At 35.7% G+C, this 21,063-nt stretch overlaps 1 protein-coding gene across 7 annotated transcripts in view; it reads right to left on the bottom strand.

The window, feature by feature from the left end:
• The window catches only part of CDK8 (cyclin dependent kinase 8), a 153,805-nt gene that overhangs the window by 53,509 nt on the left and 79,233 nt on the right, over nucleotides 1–21,063 (bottom strand). For 6 of the 7 annotated variants that reach the window (XM_002824103.6, XM_054528831.2, XM_054528832.2 and 3 more), the window contains 3 exons: nucleotides 16,420–16,495; nucleotides 4,846–4,956; nucleotides 207–347 (listed from right to left, as the gene is read on the bottom strand). In XM_002824103.6, the coding sequence (XP_002824149.1) occupies nucleotides 207–347; nucleotides 4,846–4,956; nucleotides 16,420–16,495 (328 nt within the window). The remainder of the gene's footprint in view (nucleotides 1–206; nucleotides 348–4,845; nucleotides 4,957–16,419; nucleotides 16,496–21,063) is intronic. The other variant, XM_063714865.1, reaches the window with a different exon arrangement.

Below are 21,063 nucleotides of genomic sequence, written 5' to 3'. Positions count from 1 at the left end.
TTCGAAATAAATACCATCTAGTGTATGTCAGAGAAGCAGGATGCATTATATAAAAACACTACTAGGCCATGTTTTGAGAAGGTAGCATTCTCATTACCTCTATAAGGTTTGCAGGCCTACATATAGCACTGGTATCTACAGACAACTAGAAAAGTATCCAACTGTAATGCATCTTTCTAGTTTAAACCAATTACAGGTCAACTTACCAAATCTCTGTGCAACACCCAGTTAGCATGCAGGTAGTGAATACCATCTAGGATCTGATATAATAGTGACTTCACCATTCCCCGAGGTAACTGAACTGGCTTCTTGTTTGCTTTAGAAGCTCTGTGAAACTTGATTATATGCTGAAAGAAAGAAAAAAATATCACCAGAAGCTTAAAAAAAAGGAAAAGATAATTTGATGTATAATATTTTCCTAACAGAACAAGAAACACTCAGGGATTCCCACAGATATTGAAAATATAATTTCATACTCTGCTGAATAACATAAACAACTTTAAAATTCCCTAATAACTGGGGCTAACATTCCATTTCCTACGCATATGACAGCATTTCAGGAAATAAATTATCACAATAGGGAATTAGGAAATATTGTGCTTTTATTTTTAAAGCATAATTAAAAATCAATTACTTTCAGAGTATACTTGATTCCTGTTTATCTGGTAGATAAAATGAAAAAAAAAAAAAGAACAAAATTCAAGAGATACTTCTGGCTGGTTGACATAGCATGGAATTAGAACCTATTTATGACAGGTTATAAAGAAAGCAAGTGGGGAGATGCTTCAATAAAATACACACAAGCACAAAGAAATGATATACCAGTTCACAATGGAAAAATGTAAAAATGGGAAAGATTCTAAGGAAAATAAAAACTGCCTTGTACCATCCGTCAAAGCTTTCTATGTATAATGTTGTTGAACATCCAGTAAAACAAAGCACAACTTTATACATAGAAAAATTACTTTATGAATAAATGTGCCTTACAAGTTTTTTCTTGAAAAGTTTCAAATGCTCTTGATAAGACTCACTTTCTTAATTAGATCACTCTTAAATTGCAGGAAAATCTATAACTCAGCTGCAGTCAACTATGCCTTGCACACCATTGTACATATCCCTGAACCTAATATTGCACAGAGCAGACCCTTGGCCAATATATGTAAGTAAATATTAAGCATGTTCTTGAAATCAGTAAACTTAATAAAGAGATATTTAACATTATAAGTTAACATTTTCACTTGCTATTTTCTTATGATATACAGAATATGACACAAGTAACGAATAACTAATGATTAATGAATAAACGAGCTTTACTCTCCAAGGTAAAAATATATAGCAAATATCTACAAGAAGGTAAAGTGTAGCCATTTGCACATATGTAGTATGACTAATCTAAATTAGCAGCATTAATCTACTTTAATTTTCTTCTCAGTCTTTTTTCAAAGTATTTAATAGCAGGCAAACAAAACAGAGCTACAACAATTTAATAATATAGACTGTTTTGTCACCTGTCCTAAAATATGATGTGACAATCAAGTCTGTTCTCCTTAAGAAGAATATTCTTGGGCTGGGCATGGTGGCTCACGCCTGTAATCCCAGAACTTTGGGAGGCTGAGGCAGGTGGATCACGAGGTCAGGAGATCAAGACCATCCTGGCTAACACGGCGAAACCCCGTCTCTACTAAAAAATACAAAAAATTAGCCGAGAGTGGTGGCAGGCGCCTATAGTCCCAACTACTCGGGAGGCTGAGGCAGGAGAATGGAGTGAACCCGGGAGGCGGAGCTTGCAGTGAGTGGAGATCCTGCCACCGTACTCCAGCCTGGGCAACAGAGAGAGACTCCGTCTCAAAAACAAACAAACAAAAAAAAACAAGAAGAAGATTCTTTGGCTCTCTCCAAGCTTAATAAAAATAGGTAAAATAAATATAAATAAAAATAAAATAGGTTAATATTTTGAAAAAAAAAAATTAAAACTCTGCCACAGTAAGAATCAAAGGAACAAATATGTAGAAGACGTAAGGTAATTAATTTTCTTTACATTCCAGGGCTACATAACAAATGCAAAGTATACATACCATGAAACCTCACCAACGCCTAAGTGATTTTTAAAAATAACTATTTTTATTGCGACTGCCTTGTTACCCTCTGCTGCCTAACCCCTACCAATTCACTTCAACATTCCAATTAAAATAGATAAAGGAGTGGGTTTTAGTAGGCTAAATTATCATTTGTTTTTTATGAAAATGAACATTAAAAATACTTATTTGGCTTAAATATTATTAAGATGATGATAAAGCTAATGAACTATTTATATACATTGTACAATATTACCCACAATAAAACTTGCTGAAGTATAATCATTGTACCTACATGTAAAATTAAATATTACAAACTAGCAGCTAGAAATCACATTGAGTGAAATATTATACTATCTTCTATGCTCTACTGTGGTTTGTCACAAATCTTGTTTATAAACCAGCCTGGAAAATGCCTTAAGTTTAAATTATATGACTTTATTTCTTATGAGGCTCAGCATAGTGAGTGTTCAATTTAATACTGGCCATGCTGATTTAACAGGGTTGATCTGATTAGATTTCTTTTAAAATAGAAGAACAGAAGAACCAAAGATTTAAAAAAAAAAAGAAGAAGAAGAAGAAATTAATAACCAGCATGAACTTTGGAAAGAGTTTCATAAAAGAGAGAAAATTTCATGTATACATAATAAAAAGCATAGCCATGCTAATTTAGTAAATATAGATTAGTATGCAAATCAATACAATGTTTAAAGACATTACTAAATATCATTTAAAAAGCAGTTCACAGGAGTATAGTAATTCTTAATGAATTAACACAAGGTAATGTTAGAGGTTTGGTTTACTTGTTTCTTAAGCTATAATCTGTATTAACAGATGTTCTTTATACAGATTGATAAGAATGTCAATTTTGTGAATATGTTTCAAAATTACTTTGGCTATCCTATTATAGATTTTATATCTATCTATCTATCTATCTATCTATCTATCTATCTATCTCAGAAAGTTTTATCTGCAAGGTAACGTTTCAGATTTTTAAAAAATATATAAATGTTATATTTAATAAAAGAGCAAATTTTATAGTTACCTTAGAGTTCCTCAAATACCAATTTAAAAAATAATCTGCTTAGTAAACTGCAAAATACTGAGGCTGGTGTTTGTATTTCAGCTACTTAGACAAGATAAACTTAAGTTCTTATTTTACAGTTATTTTTTTCAATATAGCATCATTTTCTGCAATGCATTAGATAAACTAATAAACTGGCTGGGCTCAGTGGCTCAGGCCTGTAATCTCAGCACTCTGGGAGGCCGAGGTGGGCAGATAACCTGACATCAGGAGTTAAGAGACCAGCCTGGCCAACATGGTGAAACCCTGTCTCTACTAAAAATACAAAAATTCGCCAGGCTGGAGTGCAACAGTGTGAACAGGACCCACTGCAGCCTCGACTTCCTGGCCTTCAGCCCCATGAACAGCTGGGACCACAGCATGTGCCACTGAGCCCAGCTAATTTTTTTTATTTTTTGCAGAGACAGGGTTTTGCCATGTGACCCAAGCTTGTCTCAAACCCTTTGGCTCAAGTGATCTTCCTGCCTTGGCCTCCCAAAGTGTTGGGACTACAGGTGTGACCCACTACACTTGGCCTAAAACTATTCTTATCATAGGTCAGAAAACAAAGAACTAAAAGTCACAAGAGATATTAAAATTTATTTTCACACCAATCTCATTTTGTAATAGAGCTCTCACCCACAAAAAATTCCTCCAATGCAAGATTATGCCCAATTCAAGTAAGTACAATACAGTCATGCATCACTTAATGAAGGGATACATTCTGAAAAATGTGTCGTTAGGCAATTTTGCAGTTGTGTAAACATCACAGAGTGTACTTACACAAACCTAGATGATAGACTCTACTACAAACCTAGGCTATATGTTATAGCCTCCTGCTCCTAGGCTACAAACCTGTACATGTTACTGTACTGAATAAGGAAGGCAATTGTGACACAATAGTAAATAAGTGTGTTATCTAAACATATGTAAACATAGAAAAGGTACAGTAACAATATGGTACTATAATCTTAGGAGACCACTATCATATATGCAGTCCCTAGTTGACAATAACATTATATGGCGCATGACTATACTGTATTGAACTACTGCCAATGAAAATAAGAATTAGGATATTAAATTCAATTGTGAATAGTTAATAATTAATAATAGCTTCCTACATTTGTATATTTATAGAACTTTTCAAATACAAGATTGTTCCTCAGAAAAACGTTGTTAAAAAAGGCAAGAAAGTATTACATTTTACAGATGGGGTAAACTACAGCTTCAAAGCCATTAAAAGACTTGCTTAATGCTATACGACAAATAATGGTAGAACTATTAGATCTCTCCAAAGATAGCATATTCATCCTCCTACATGAGGATACCACCTTCTCATTTTATATTCCCTTTATACAACGAAATAAAAGGAAATATGCTACTTTTCTATTTTAGAGCAAAATTTTATATATATTAGTTACTTTTTATTTTATCAAAAAACTATATGAAGCAATATTGAATAGTTGTTGAGCACTCTTTAGATTCTATTGTTTTCTTTAGTATCTGTTAAAAGATCAAAGTGACAATATTGAAAAGTAATAATACAAAGTCAAATACTCTAGCCTTCGTAATGCCACCAACCACACTCTATGAGGTTACTTTTATTTTAAAAACGTAAGTCTCATAATAAGCAGAACACCTAACTGTTTTTAGTTATTCTTAACAATCCCTGACTGTTTGTTCATGTCTGCCAGTAATTCACCTTACCCAGAGGTCATGTTCAGCATAGTCAAACAGAAGCCACACCTTCCTATCAGCATGAGACAGAAACACCTTTTGAAGAGAAATGACGTTTGGATGCTTAAGCTCTCGAAGTAACTGCAAAACAAAGGAGATGCATTAACAATTTCTGTCACAAAAATAATGCTAAAAAACCCTACACCATTTGTAATTCAAAGGCAATACAAACCCACAGGTAATCAATCTTAAATATCTAATAAGCACCCACACAATTTTGAGACGGATACTTCAGTAACAAATGAGAAGATATCTGTGAGGAAAAGACATTGAACAGGTATATCTGAGTAAATCTATTTTGTTGTTGTTTGGTTGGTTACTTTAATTTTTTGATTGTGGTAAAATATATCTAACATAAAAATGACCATTTTAATCATTTTTAAGTGTACAATCATTCAGTGTACAATCATTCAGTGGCATCCTGTAAGTATATTCCCAATGTTCTGTGATCATCACCACTATCCATTTTAGAATTTTTTTTGTCATCCCAAACAGAAACTCTGAATCCATTAAACCAGTGGTTCCCAACCTTTTTGGCATCAGAAACCAGCTTTGAGGAAGACAAATTTTCCACAGATAATGGGGTGGAGGTGCAGGGCAGGGGCTGGGGGGAGGGACAGATGGTGGATGGTTTCAAGATGAAACCGTTTCACCTCAGATCATTCATTAGGCATTAGATTCTCATGAGGAGCACGCAACCTAGATCTTTCACATGCACAGTTCACAACAGTGTTCAAGCTCCTATGAGAATCTAATGCCGCTGCTTATCTGACAGGAGGCAGAGCTCAGGTGGTAATGCTCGCTTGTCTGTGACTCACTTCCTGCTGTACGGCCCAATTCCTAACGTACTGGTGCTGACACAGGGACCCCTGCGTTACACAATAATCCCACCGCCTTTTTCCCCAAGGCCCTGATAACCTCTGCTCTACTATCTGTCCCTAAGAATCTTCCTAATCTAGATATTTTATGTAAGTGGAACCATACAATATGTATCCTTTCATGCCAGGCTTATTTCACTTAGCCTATTTCATTCTTTATGGATAAATACACTCCACTCTATGCATATTTATATATATAGATAGATAGATAGATAGATATCACATTTTGTTTATCCATTCATCTGTTGATGTTCATGGGTTGTTTTCACCTCTGGTTATTGTGATTAATGCTGCTATGAACATTGGTATACACTATCTGATGAAACTCCCTGCTTTCAATGCTTTGAGCATAAACCTAAGAGTGGAAATCCTGGATCAAATGATTGCTCTGTGTTTAACTTTTTGAGAAACCACCAAACTTGCAGCTGTACCATTTTACATTCCCATCTGCAATGCATGAGAGTTCCAATTTCTTCACATCCTCACCAACACTGGTTATTTCCCCCTTTTTTCCATTAAAAATTAACATATATCCTAATGAGTATGAAGTGGTATCTCACTGTGGTTTTAGTTTGCATTTCCCTAGTCAATAATGGTGTTGAACATCTTTTCATGTGCTTACTGACCACTTGTAGATCGTCTTTGGAGAAATGTCTATTTAGTATGTCTTTTGACCATTTTTGAATCAGGTTGTTTTGCTGTTGCTGCTGAGTTGCAGGAGTTCTTCACATAGTCTAGATACTAATCCCTTATCAAATATATGATTTATAAAACTTTCCCCCATTCTGCAAGTTGTCTAGGCTTTGACATCACATAACAACTGAACTTGAAACAAATCTGTAGTTTGTAATCCTTTTTAGAAAATATCAAAGAATATTTGCAACATTAGAAGATGCAACATTCATTAACACCAATTATCATATGAAAATTAAGTTCTGCAACCCTGTGAGATACAGTACCTAATTTCAGGCATTTAAATTACATAATAAAGTTGATTAAAATTTTGTAACTTTTCATAAAATAACAAAGAACTTAGAGGGAAGCATCCAGGAGAGCATATTTTCATGAGTTTGTGCTTTCTCATCTCATAAAAGGATGTTATTTTATTTAAAATATTTTGTCTCCTTATCTTATGATAACCAAAGTGGCCTAACAATCCACCCAGTAAAAAAGCACCCCTAACCCTGCCAAGCAAAAACAAAAACTGCAACAACAAGAAAAAGCCTCTCACGAAGCCCGATACTAAGTCTTTATCAGTTAAAACAGGTTTCAACAGTGCCTTCCAAATGTGCTTCAAACACTGGACAGCCAGGTGAGAAAACCGAGATCTTAAAACTTGTAACTTCAGTGCCTTTTGTAAGAACACTGCCACAAAAATAAGAATCAATGTAAATGTAAAGTTAACACTATATTGGGGGCTTTGAAATAAACTTCAGCAAAGACTATAAATCAATTAAATATTCAGTCACATATTAAAGATTATTCTCTGGTGTGATAATTATTTTATTCAGAAGCAAGATTAAGTTCAGGTTATATTATTTCTGCTTTTAGAATATAATTTTCAAACTTATAAGACTTTAGCAATTATATACCAATCCTCAGAAACCTAAATGCTAATATCTAAAATTGACCATTCCCTAATTAATAAACAACACAAATAACCTGACAGGGTAAGTCTAGACTTTGTGGTAATCCTGGATCTCCCAGCTGGCTCAAAGAGCCAAAGCTTGTACTAAGGTAGTCTTAATTCTAGTTCAGTGTTTTTCTATTATCTCAAAATTGGAACACACTCCTAAGCTAGACAGCTATTTCAAATTCTTTCTAGTAATTGGCAGGGTGTAAATTATAAAAAACCAACAAATTCCAAAGCGTTGGCAAAAGAGCTCCACAATTATTAGAAACCTACATTTAAAGTTATTCTTAGTGTCTCCTGAATTTTACCTCCAACGAAAGGTTTCATTTCACTCCTGTATTCAAAAAACTGCAGCAACAATTTGATTAAGCTCTTCTCCCAGATACCAAGTATGGTACTAGGCATGTGACATGTATTATCTAATTTAATCATGAATTAGCCCTATGAAATATTCATATAACCCCTATTTTACAAGCAAGAAAACAGGGGTTTAAGGGGGTTAAATAATTTGCTCAAGGTTACATTCCTAGGAAGTGGTAGAACCAGCAATTAATATATTAACTTTTAAAACACAAAGCCAGTACTTGTAACTACTATGGTCTAATACCAATACTTCCCAAGAGCTAACATCCTAGAGGAATGGATTATGTCTGGATTATGTGTCTTTACAATCCAGAGACATAAATGTCTTAAATATATACCAGGTGGCGAACTTGACAATGGCAGGCACTATGTATTCATTCTCATGGCTGCATGGCCAGCTCCTAGCATAATGCCTGGTACTGCAGAGGCCTTTATTAACTATTTGGTAAACACATGAATAAATGATTGTGTAAATTAACAAAATGCACAACTAAAGAAGGACACACAACCCACTCTGGCTTCTGATCTATGAACTAAGATCACTGCTTTCTTTATAAAACCAATCTACTGTGTTTTACTAAAATTTACTAAATTTTACTAAAAATATAAAAATTAGCAGCCAGGCACGGTGGCTCACGCCTGTAATCCCAACACTCTGGGAGGCCAAGGCAGGCGGATCATTGAGGTTCAGGAATTCAAGAACAGCCTGGCCAACATGGTGAAACCCCATCTCTACTAAAAATACAAAAAATTTGTTGGGCGTGGTGGCGCACACCTGTAATCCCAGCTACTTGGGAGGGTGAGGCAGGAGAATCGCTTGAGCCTGGGAGGTGGAGGTTGCAGTGAGCTGAGATCACACCAAGGCACTCTAGCCTGGGTGACAGAGTGAGGCTCCATCTCAATATAAAAAAACAAAAACCAATCTACTTCATTAAATATCAATTTAAAAAAATTCATCTAACTGATTAACCAGACAACAAATCTCTGAGAGTAAAGACTTCATTCTGAGTAAGTAACTACTGCCAGAGTAGTGAGTAACAGTGTTATGGACTGAACTGTGTTCCCCTAAAATTCCTATGCTGAAGCCCTAACCCCCAGTACCTTGGAATGTGACTGTACAGTCACATGCTACATGATGATGTCACAGTCTTAACATATATGATGTCACAGTCATAACAGACAGCATATATAAGATTATAATGGAGTTGAAAAACTCCTATCACCTAGTGACACACAACCTTCATAATATTGTAGCGCAACGTGCATTACTCCTGTATGTGGTGATGCTGGTATACATACATGTATCATGCTGCCAGTCTCGTACAAGTCTAGCAAATATCATTATATACAGCACACAATATTTGATGATAATAAATGCCTCTAATACTGGCTACGTTTTTATTACATTACGCTTTTTATCATTATTGTAGAGTGTACCCCTTCGACTTATTTTTTTTTTTTAAGTTAACTGTAAAACATCCTCAGGCAGGTCCTTCAGGAGGTAGTCTGAAAGGTACTGTTATCCTAGGAGAGGCAGCTCTATGTGAGTTATTGCCCCAAAGAATTTTTTTTTTTTGAGACAGTCTCATATTGCCCAGGCTGAAGTGCAGTGGCATGATCTTGGCTCACTGCAACCTCCATCTCCCAGATTCAAGCAATTCTCATGTCTTAGCCTCCACAGGCATGCACCACCACACCCAGCTAATTTTTGTATTTTTTTGGTAGAGACAAGGTTTCGCCATGTTGGCCAGGCTGGTCTCGAACTCCTGGCCTCCAGTGATCTATCTGTTCACCTTGGCCTCCCAAAAGTGTTGTGATTACAGGCATAAGCCACCATGCCTGGCCTCCCTGAAGATTTTCTAGTGGGATAAAATGTGGAGGTGGAAGACAGTGATATTCATGATCCTGACCCTGTGTAGGCCTAGGCTAATGTATATGTACCTTAGTTTACAAAAAGAAACATGCATTTGTATGTTCATTGCAGCACTATTCACAGTAGCATGGAATCAACCTAGATGCCCAGCAACAGTGGACTGGACAAAGAAAATGTGGTACACCATGGAATGCTATACAGCCATAAAAAATAATAAAATTATGTCTTTTGCAGCAACATAGATGCAGCTGGAGGCCATTACCCTAAATAAATTAACACAGGAACAGAAAACCAAATACCACATGTCCTCACTTAAAAGTAGGGGCTAAATATTGGATAAACATGGACATAAAGATAGCAACAATAGATACTGGGAACTACCAGAGGAGGGAGGGTGAGGTGGGGGGAAGGGGTGAAAAACTATTGGTAACTATGCTCTGTATCTGGGTTATGAGATCATTCACACACCAAACCTCAGTGACATGCAATTTACCCATGTAACAAACCTACACATGTGGCCCCTGAACCTAAAAGTTGAAAAAGTAAAAAAATAATTTTTAAAAATAGAAAAAAACTTATAGAATAAGAATACAAATATTTTTGTACAGGTGTACAATGTGTATTTTAGGTGTTATTACAATAGTAAAAAAAAGTTCATAATGTAAAAAAGTTACAGTAAACTAAGGTTAATTGAAGAAAGTAAAATACGTTTTATAAACTGAATGTAGCCTGAATGTAGCCTAAGTGTACAGTGCTTATAGTCTACAGTAGAGTACATTAATGTCCTAGGCCTTCACATTCACTCACTACTCACTGACACCCTGAGCAACGTTCAGACCTGCAAGCCCCATTCATGCTAACAGCCATATACATACAAGTGTACCATTTTTCATCTTTGTTTTGGGGGGACCTTGAACAAGAAAGAACTTGGGGTGAGTCCATAGACAAAAGGGAAAGCAAGTTTATTAAGAGAGTAAAGGAATAAAGAATGGCTACTCCATAGGCAGAACAGTCATTTTTTTAATCATTTATTCCGTATTTTTACTGTACCTTTTCTATGTTTATTCCACATATTTACCATACCTTTTCTATTTAATATGCTCACATATACAAATATTTAGCATTGTGTTACAGTTGTGTATAGTATCCAGTATAGCAACATGTTGTATAGGTTTGTAGCCTAGAAGGAATAGGCTACAAACAGCCTGGTGTGTTTAGGTTCTACCATCTGGGTTAGTGTAAGTACACTCTGCGATGGCAGAACAATGAAATCACCTAATAATGCATTTTTTCAGAGCATATCCCGCTAATTAAGTGATGCATGACTGTATTTGGAGATAAGGCCTTTTAAGAAGTAATTAGGTTAAAATGAGGTCTTTAGAGTGGGCCCTAATCTAATCTGACTGGCATCCTCCCAAGAAGAGATGATGAGGACATACAGAGACACACCAGGAGTGTCTCTGAAATTACCATCTGATGAGACAGGAAGAAGGAGGCTATCTGCAAGCCAAAGAAAGAGGCCTCAGAGGAAACTAACCCTGACAACATCTTGCTATTAGGCTTCTAGCCTCCACAACTATAAGAAAACAAACTTCTGCTGTTTAAGCCACCCAGCCTGTAGTATTTTGTTAGGGCAACTAAAGCAAATCAGTACAGTAAGTAACTATTACTACTAAATAAGTAAAACACCTTTGTTGGTGGTGGTGTTTTGTTGTTGTTGTTTTTAGGGAGACATATTAGGAGACAGACAGGTCACTTTGGGATTAAAAGAGAATGGCCACTGAGGATTGGTGATGGAACTGTCTCAGTGGACAATTACCTTGAAGTAAATATTTACATTGAAGAAACTCCAAAAGACCTGGGAGCTGTGCTGCACTGCACTTAGCAGGGCTAACATTTACTAAATGCCTACTACACGCCAGGCACTGTCCCATTTTACAAATGGGAAAACTGAAACACAAAGAAATCAAATAACTCGTTTTGGGTCCTACAAGCTAGTAAAGTGGCAGAGCCAGGGTAAGAGCCCAAGGAGTCTAGTGAGGTTGTTACCCCTCATGCATTCCTGTGTGTTTGACACTATGATGCTGAGAGAGTATGCAGGCTTTCCTTGGTGACAAAAAGAACTTCAGCACTACATGACCCTATTCTGAGCCCAGAGCATGTAGATCCTAGTTTTTAATACTGTAGAAGTTATTTTTTGCCTTTTCGAAGATTTTCTGTTAAGATATTTTGAAAACGTCTGGGTGCGGTAGCTCCCACCTGTAATCCCAGCACTTTGGGAGGCTGAGGTGGGCGGATCACGAGGTCAAGAGACCATCCTGGCCAACATGGTGAAACTGTATCTCTACTAAAATTACAAAACTTAGCTGGGTATAGTGGCGTGTGCCTGTAGTCCCAGCTACTTGGGAGGGTGAGGCAGAAGAATCGCTTGAACCCAGGAGGCGGAGGTTGCAGTGAGCCGAGATTGCGCCACTGTACTCCAGCCTGGTGACAGAGCGAGACTTTGTCTCAAAAAAAAAAAAAAAATTGAAAAAAAAAAGTTTAAAGATACTCATATAATAGTTTCCATCACAGAAACCATCTATGTTTTCCCAATTCTGCTAAAAGAAAAAAAATCTTATTTTCTGAGTTCTAAGATTACTGTTCTGACTACATAATTCACTGTAAATTTAATTTATTCCAGCTGTTACATACAATATCACATTTAATTTGAACTTCTATAGTACAAACATATAAAAAATAAATTAATACTTCAAACTGTGTCTTCTCAATAAATATCATAATGGTGAGAAAATGGGCTTAAAAAGCCTAATATTCACAAAACTATAGTGCATTCTAACATTAAAATTTCATAATATAGCAAAGATAAAAAATAAATTCTAAATTTATAACATGAGTACGGTGATAGTTGACTTGAAATCACTGTAAAAAAAATAAGGAAAACAATTCCAAAATTATTTCAATATATTTAAACCTGTGAAACCTTTTTCAACCAAATTCTTGCAAATTGATAAAAACTGAGGTATGCTTTGGCTGGGCACGATGGCTCATACCTGTAATCCCAGAACTTTGGGAGGCCAAAGTGGGTGGATCACAAGGTTAGGAGTTTGAGACCAGCCTGACCAACATGGTGAAACCCCGTCTCTACTAAAAATATAAACATTAGCTGGGTGTGGTGGCGCGCACTTGTACTCCTAACTACTCAGAAGGCTGAGGCAGGAGAATCACTTGAACCAGGGAGGCAGAGATTGCAGTGAGCCGAGATCGTGCTATTGCACTCCAGCCTGGGCAACAGAGCAAGACTCTGTCACAAAAGAGAAAAAAACTGAGGTATGCTTAGGTTAAAGTAGAGGTGAGTAGAAAAGTAAAGTCCAGAGCTTTACCTCTGCTCCCCCATCACAACTATAAGGCAGCCTTGTGGAATACTGATGATTCACCCATGTGCAGTTTGAAAAATGTCTACACTAGGAATTACAGCTCACAGGAAATTTTGACAATGTATAAGACAAACCACTTACAAAAAAATGAAGATGAAGATATGCAATGCTCTTTGCTTTTAGAAGAAATTCTCAGAGTTCCTTCCTCCCTCCCTCCCTTCTACACGTACTTACAGAGCAAGGACTATACACCACACCTAGCACAAACTGGGGAAGAAACGCGTTACAGTCTAGAGGGTTGGCGGAACAGATAACAAAGTAAGTAACCAGGCACACAGATAAAAAGAACCCTCTCGTAATTACATTTGTAATGAGTGTTATATTAAAGAAACAAACTGGGTGTAATTATAGAGAGTTAATGGAGGTGAATGCTGGGGACACACAACTTCTTTGAGGAAGAATTAAGAAATGTAAAGGAGGAAGGCCTGATAAAACCTTGCCAGAAAACATGGGAATTATTTCATTCTTAACTTTTTGTTATACAAATTTCCAGACTAAATAAAAAAGAATATTAAAACAAACCCCTATGTACCATTAGCCACTCACAGCCAAACTTAATTTATTTATACTAATATCCACTCCTCCCAGCCAACCCTGGATTATGCTGAAGTAAATTCCAGTTATTGTATCATTTCACCTATAAATATTTCAGTATGTATCTCTAAAATACAAGGTCTCTTTTCTCTGATCCACAATGAAAATAAATTAGTAATCAGTAACAGTAAGTTATCTAGAAATACCTCACATGTTTAAAAATTAAGCAATATAATTCGAAATAACTCATAGATAAAAGGAAAAATTTCACAAAGAAAACTGAAAATATTTTGTACTAAATTAACAGAATAAGAAAAGAATTATATGGTTGCTTTTATCTATGCAGAAAAAAGCATTTGATAAAATTCAATATCATTTATGAAAAAAATTCTTAGAATCTAGGAATATAACTTCCTAAACTTGATTAATAGCACCTATGAAAAACACGCAGCTATCATTATACTGAACAGCGAAAGTGGAAACATTTTCCTCAAAGTTGGGAATAAATCAAAGATACCTGCTCTCACCACTATTCAACATTGTGTGAGATGGCCTAACCAGCTCGGTAAAGAAAAAAAAGAAACAAAAGCAGAAATATGGAAAAAAGTAACAGTATCCCTATTCATAAATGACATAATTATGTAGAAAAAATCCCAAGGAATCACCAAAAACGTACCAGTGAGTTCAGAAGTGTCTCAGGATATATACTACACTATATATATATATTTTTTTTTTAAGTAATTATATAAATAAATAAATAAATAAATAAATAAAATGGAAAGTGTATCTTTCCGCTGGCTTGAAAGTCTCAATGCTATTATTCTTTGAATTGATCCAAATTATAATCTCAACAAGCTTTTAAAGAAAAAAACTAATTAGCTGATGTAAAAATTTGTATGATAATGCTAAAGAACCTAAAATACCCCAAACAATTCTGACAAAGAATAAAGCTGGTGGCCTTAAACCATCTGGCTTCAAGTCTAGTAAGAAAGGTAGAGTAATCTATTGGTATACGGCTACACAGAGAGAACAATGGAATGAAATACAGTCCAAATGTATACTTTCTTTTTTTGCAAAGGTGCCAAAGGAATTCTGTGGCAAAGGATGTTTTCCAAAAATTATGCTACAACTGTACATTCACATGGGAGGGGGAATTCAAACTCTATATCATACCACAAACAAAAATTAATTGAGTATATCACAAACTAGAAATTAAAAAATTATAAAGCATTTAGAAGAAAATATTGGGAAATATTTTCACAATTAGTGGGTACAGATTTCTTCAGCCACATACAGAAAATAGCCATAAGAGGAAAAATTAGTAAGACTTCATAAAAATTAAACATTTCTGTTCATCTTAGATTGAAGAGCCATGATCAAGTACATTAAAAGTTGGCTTTCATACTTCTTTCTATATTTAAGCGCATTTATAGTTATCATGATATATGCAAAGATAATAGCTGTTTCTGAACTGAGTTTTGTTTTTTCTAATAAAAAACATTTTGTTAAAGACTAATAAACAAGAGAAAAGCATGTGAACAATAAGTACACAGCTCAATGAATTTTCACATATATAACCCGTGTAACTAGACCCAGAGCAAGATCAGAGAACATTACTAGCACCCTGAAGCTCTGTATCCCTCCAAGGGTAATCAGCATCCTGACTCCTAACACCACTGACCATAGTTCAATGGCTTTTAACTCTTTAAAACTGACAAGTATATACAGAATAGATGTTGAATAACTGACAGTTAACATACAGATACCTGGTCTCAAGATTGAAAAGTATTAAAAAAGTATCAATTAAATGAACTATATCTTTCAGCATGATCTACCTTTGGTTAACAATATCCTCCATCTCACCCCTATTCTTCCCTCATGAAGGTAATTCTTACATTCGTTCCCAAACCTGGAACTTTCCTTGATTTTCTACTTTAGTTTAGATGTACACCCTTCTCCATTCCCATATACTTCTATCACAGTGCTTGACATGCTAGTCTCAGATTTATGAGTCTTTTTTCTCAACATAGTGTAAATTATTTTTATCTACTTGAGTTGAGGACTCATTGGTATAGAATCTAGTAAACTTGCAAAATTGTTTAACATTTCCAGGTCATAATAGACTATTATGGGTAAATATAATAGAAGGGCTGAGAGGAACAAAAGCAAAGATTATAATATATATCCTAGAATATTCTGTGTAAAGCCAGAAAAGACACATTTGGACCCACAGTTTTATAATAGTAAAAACTGAAGAAAAATCTCAAAAAGTAATGCTCAGTTTAAATGTATGGATAACTATTAATGCATTAACCCAAAGACTACTTCCCTTTGGAATCAAAATGAGATTCTAATCACAATATGGAAAACTATGCTTCCAAAATAAAAGGGCATAAATGTTTACATATTCAGATGAACAGATACAAGCAATGAAAATCAAATAATACAACCTCATTTTAATTTGACATAACTAATGACATTAGTCTCATTCTATTAAAATAAAAATATTAATTTTCTATGGACTAACATGCCACTTTTACTGCTCTCAATGAAATAACTGGACCCTCTACTATTAGTGACAGGTATTGGGAAAACACGTATTTATATAAATAACTGAAATTTACTTTACCCCAAATAAAGAGTTTATATAGACAGAACTACATGCCCCCTTTACTTCTCCTTAATAAATAATATTTTTCTACATATAGTTGATATAAAAAATATTCACTAACTTTCAGTTAATATGACAAATACAATACAGAGTCTTATATAGTTGGTACTCATAAGTCAGTTGATAATAATGATGATAAAAAGAACTTCACTTACTGCTATTTCTCTACATGCCGACATAGAGATCCCAGTTCCTTCTATTTGTTTTAAAGCATAGTCTTTATCATCCTTCCTGTAAAAACAAAGTTATTTTAATATATAGATAAATCTATATTTATGTGCATTTTTATAAAGTAAAATATAAATAAATATAAATCACATGTTTAATACACATTTGACATCATTCAATATAATCATACAATGTCGTACAAGGAAAAATTTTTTAGACAACCTAGTTCAGTCCCATTATTTGATGAGGGAAGTTAGCTTCAAAGGAATAAAAAGATTTTTCCAAGGCTCCACAGTTACTTGTGGAAGACACAGATTGAGATATAGAGCTTCTGACTTCCAGTAACAGATTCCTTCTGCTCTAATATATGAACATAACACACACATATAAAATAAAACCTGCTTTCTAAAACCTATTCAGATATTAGTGGGTCAGAAAAGTTAAGAAATCAATGTGTCCCTAAGGCACAAAACGGTTATAATTTAAAACATGTTATAGTAATCATAATTTGATAATAAACAATTTAGGTCATCTCCAAAGACATTCACGAAACATGTGTTTACTGAACACTTACTACGTACCCAGAACTGTGCTAGGTACTGAGGATACAACAAGTTCCTTCTTTTAGAGAGTTTTCTCTGTCTATTGGCTTAAAAAGATAAGTAACGCACCATAATACAATATGATAAGTGCTATGACATGGCAAGTGCAACAGAAAAGGTTACTCAAAGGGGACTTGGCGGAGGACCCAAGCAAAGACTCCTCAGAGGCTGGGCGCGGTGGCTCAATCCTGTAATCCCAGCACTTTGGGAGGCCAAGGCAGGCGGATCACGAGGTCAGGAGATCGAGACCATCCTGGCTAACATGGCAAAACCCTGTCTCTACTAAAAATGCAAAAAAATTAGCCGGGTGTGGTGGCGGGTGCCTGTAGTCCCAGCTACTCGGGGGGCTGAGGCAGGAGAATGGCATGAACCAAGGAGGTGGAGCTTGCAGTGAGCCGAGATCATGCCACTGCACTCCAGCCTGGGTGACAGAGCGAGACTCTGCCTCAAAAAAAAAAAAAAAGACTCCTCAGAGAAAATGCCATCTAGGCCTAAATGGCTGTTCTCAAACCTTTTGGTCCCAGAACCCCTTTATTCTCTTGAAAATTACTGTGGACCCTGACAAGCTTTGGTTTATTATATCTATCAATATTATACCCTATACAAATTTTAAAATGGGAACTTTTAAAACTGCAGAAGTTTATACCCACTAGCCACCAGAGCAACAGAATAGCATCATCACATGTTGGATCATCTCTGAAAGAAATCCACTAGGCACTCATTAGAATGAGAATGAAAAAGCAAATAATATCATAGTATTATTACAAAAATAGTGTTGACCTTACAGACCCTCTGAAAGGATCTCGTAGACACCCAGGGGTTCCAGGATCACACTCTGATCACTTGATTGTGTGTGTGTGTGTGTGTGTGTGTGTGTATGTGTATCAGTTAAGAGAGATGCAGTCACATTAGGCAAGAGAAAAAGCATTTGAGGGAGACTGGATACTGTATACAACTAGAGATGAGGCTGGGGATAAAATCAAGAACCACAACACAAAAGTCTTTTCATGCCAAGAACAACAAGAAGGGCTCCTTTAAAGGTTTGTTGTTGTTGTTGTTGTTATTAAGCAAGAGAATATCAATTATATTTTATCTGGAAAATGTATCTTTGGCTGCCTTGTGAATGCTTAGTGGGAGTAAATAAGGACAGGAGGCAGAGAGAACAGTTACAAGTAATTAGTATTAAAATTATTCAGTGAGAGATGATGATGGCTATTGCAGAATGGTGGTTACTATAGAGAACAGACAGATAAGAAGTAGGGTCCTTCATGATTGACTATTGTGGGTAAGGAAGAAGAAGTTAAAGACAATGATTTCTGGCACAGGCAACAAAGTAATGACAGCATTATTCACTGAAATTAAAAACCAGGTAGAGGAAAAGCTTTGAGGGAACAGGTAGGTGATAGCTCCTTTCTGTGTAGGCTGAGTTTTGGGGACCAGTGAGACATCTAAGTGGGCATAGCTGCTGGCAAGCAGAATAAACACTAAAGCTCAAGAGCAAGCTGAAGATACAGACTTACCAGAATCAGCATGACACAGTGATCGATGCCGCAAGAGTAGGTTCAATGAGAGCAAAGAGAAGGACTGTCAAGAAAAAGATTTTCAAAAAGGGCAGAATAGCAAATAGTATAAAAATCTGCAGAGAGGTCTAGTAAGGTAAGAGTTGAAAAGTATCTACTGAATTTAGCAATGATTAAGTCAACAATGGATAGTGGAGTAGGCAAAAATAGTTGCAGTGATGTGGTGGCAGGGTCTATATTGCAGAAGGCTGAGGGGTGAATGAGACATACGTAAACTAAGACAACATATGTAAGCAATTCTTTGAAGGCGAAAAATAAGGCAGGTGCTGGAGTAATATACAAGGTTAAAGAGTTATTATTTCTTAAGGTGGAAGAGACTTGAGTATGATAAGCACTGACAGAAAGGACCCAGAGAAAAAGAGCTAACAACATAGGAGAGGAGAAAAAAATCCAGAGAACAAGCTTTCAGGGTCTTTGCTCTCTGGCTTGAAGGAGAAACATCTATTCCATCGTAATAGGAAGAAACGACAGATAAAAGAACAAACACAGATGGAAAGAAGTTGGTGCAGAGGCAAAAAGCTGGGGGAGTTCCGATTTTGATATGTTCATTTTTTTTCTGAAAGTGGCAATGAGGTCATATACTAAAAGGAAGGGCAGAGGTGATAGCATTGGAGACTTCGGTGGCGAGATAGTTCAAGTGAGCAAATTAATAAGCCTTTATAAAATCAATTAATTTAAGTCAATTTAATACTTCATTATTTTAAATTATTACTAAAATGTAACGTTGATTTATCTTTGTTTTTACAACATATTTTATACCAAATCCTTACTTGGGAAAAGAAATCACAATTACAACATTATTTTTCTGGAAAAAAATTTGTTTTATAACAATCAGTTTTACAGCATATATCTAGTAAAGCACCATGGGTACTCATTATATGAAAAACACATTAAGAGGATCTGTACTTAATGTTCACTGTCTGAATGGTTTCTGAAAGAAAGAAGAAGTTAAGGACATAAAAATAAAACAAAATTGGAATCAGAATAGTCTATTAGACACTTTCATGGGCAGGGTTATTGATTTAACCAGATGGTCAACCCAAGGGTATAACACATTCTATTATATCTACTGTTTAAGAATTACATCCTAGAATTGAACCCCCTACTAAGAAAGAGAGTGGTGGGAAAGAAAATAATTTAAACTAAAGATTTACCCATTCACCTCCTTAATATCCACCACTTTCTCTTATTTAAAAATGCCCAAGGTGGTATATGACAATTTCTTCTCTGTGAACTAAAAAAAATTCTAATATTCAATCAGTCTTCTCCCCTACTCCAAGTAATTATATGTCTTTTATTTTATAAAAGTAGATTATTAGAAAGAAATGTGCAATGGAGAAAAATAATACCAAATAAATTATAAATGATATTTGATTATAAAAAAGGCAACCTCCTCTTGAAAATCACCTAATATAATTACAACATAATATAATAGTGCTATGTGGTTTACATGGCAAATTTATCTCTCCGTCCACACATTTTTTTAGTAAAAGATACGAAGGAGATGAAAAAGATTTGTTCACTAGTGTCAGTAATGATCCAAGGGAAGTAGTCAAATTAAATGAATGGTTACAATACAGACTGAGTATCCCTTATCTGAAATGCATGGGATGAGAGGTGTTTTGAAATTCTGATTTTTCAGGAGACTCTGGAATATTTGCCCACATATAATGAGATATCTTGGGGATGAGATCCAATTTAGACACAGGATTCATTTTATGTTTCATATACACCAAATACACATTGCCTGAAGGTAATTTTATATAATATTTAAAATAATTATGTGCATAAAACAAAGTCTGTGTACAACGAACCATCAAAAAGCAAAAGTGTCACTATCTCTGCCACTCCTGTGAACCATCTGTGGTTGTTTGGCATCACCATCATTCATGACTCTGAATTTATACGCTACTAATAACTAATTATTTTCTTACACTTAAGTACTTAATAGTAAAAAAATATGGCATATCGGCCGGGTGTGGTGGCTCACACCTGTAATCCCGGCACTTTGGGAGGCCAAGGCAGGCAGATCACCTGAGGTCTGGAGTTCAAGGCCAGCCTGGACAACACAGTGCAACCCCGTCTGTACTAAAAATACGAAAGTTAGCCAGGCATGGTAGCGGACACCTGCAATCCCAGCTACTCAGGAAGCTGAGGTAGAAGAATCGCTTGAACCCAGGAGGTAGAGGTTGCAGTGAGCCAGGATCGCACCACTGCACTCCAGCCTGGGGGATGAGAGCAAGACTCAGTCTCAAAAAAAAAAAAAAGAAGGCATATAATGAATATTGTGAAAAAATGTGTTCAGGGTAGTCCTAAGCAGCACAGTAGCATCACCAGAATGCCTTTTCTCCCTTGAGGACGCAGAATCAACGGTGTGTTATGCACCTGAATTTGACTACGACCTGTCACATGAAATCAGATGTGGAATTTTCCACTTGTGGCATCAGGC

Source organism: Pongo abelii, chromosome 14 (assembly GCF_028885655.2).
Source record: "Pongo abelii isolate AG06213 chromosome 14, NHGRI_mPonAbe1-v2.0_pri, whole genome shotgun sequence".
Taxonomy (NCBI): Eukaryota; Metazoa; Chordata; class Mammalia; order Primates; family Hominidae; genus Pongo; species Pongo abelii.
This window is presented reverse-complemented; position numbering and strand designations above follow the sequence as displayed.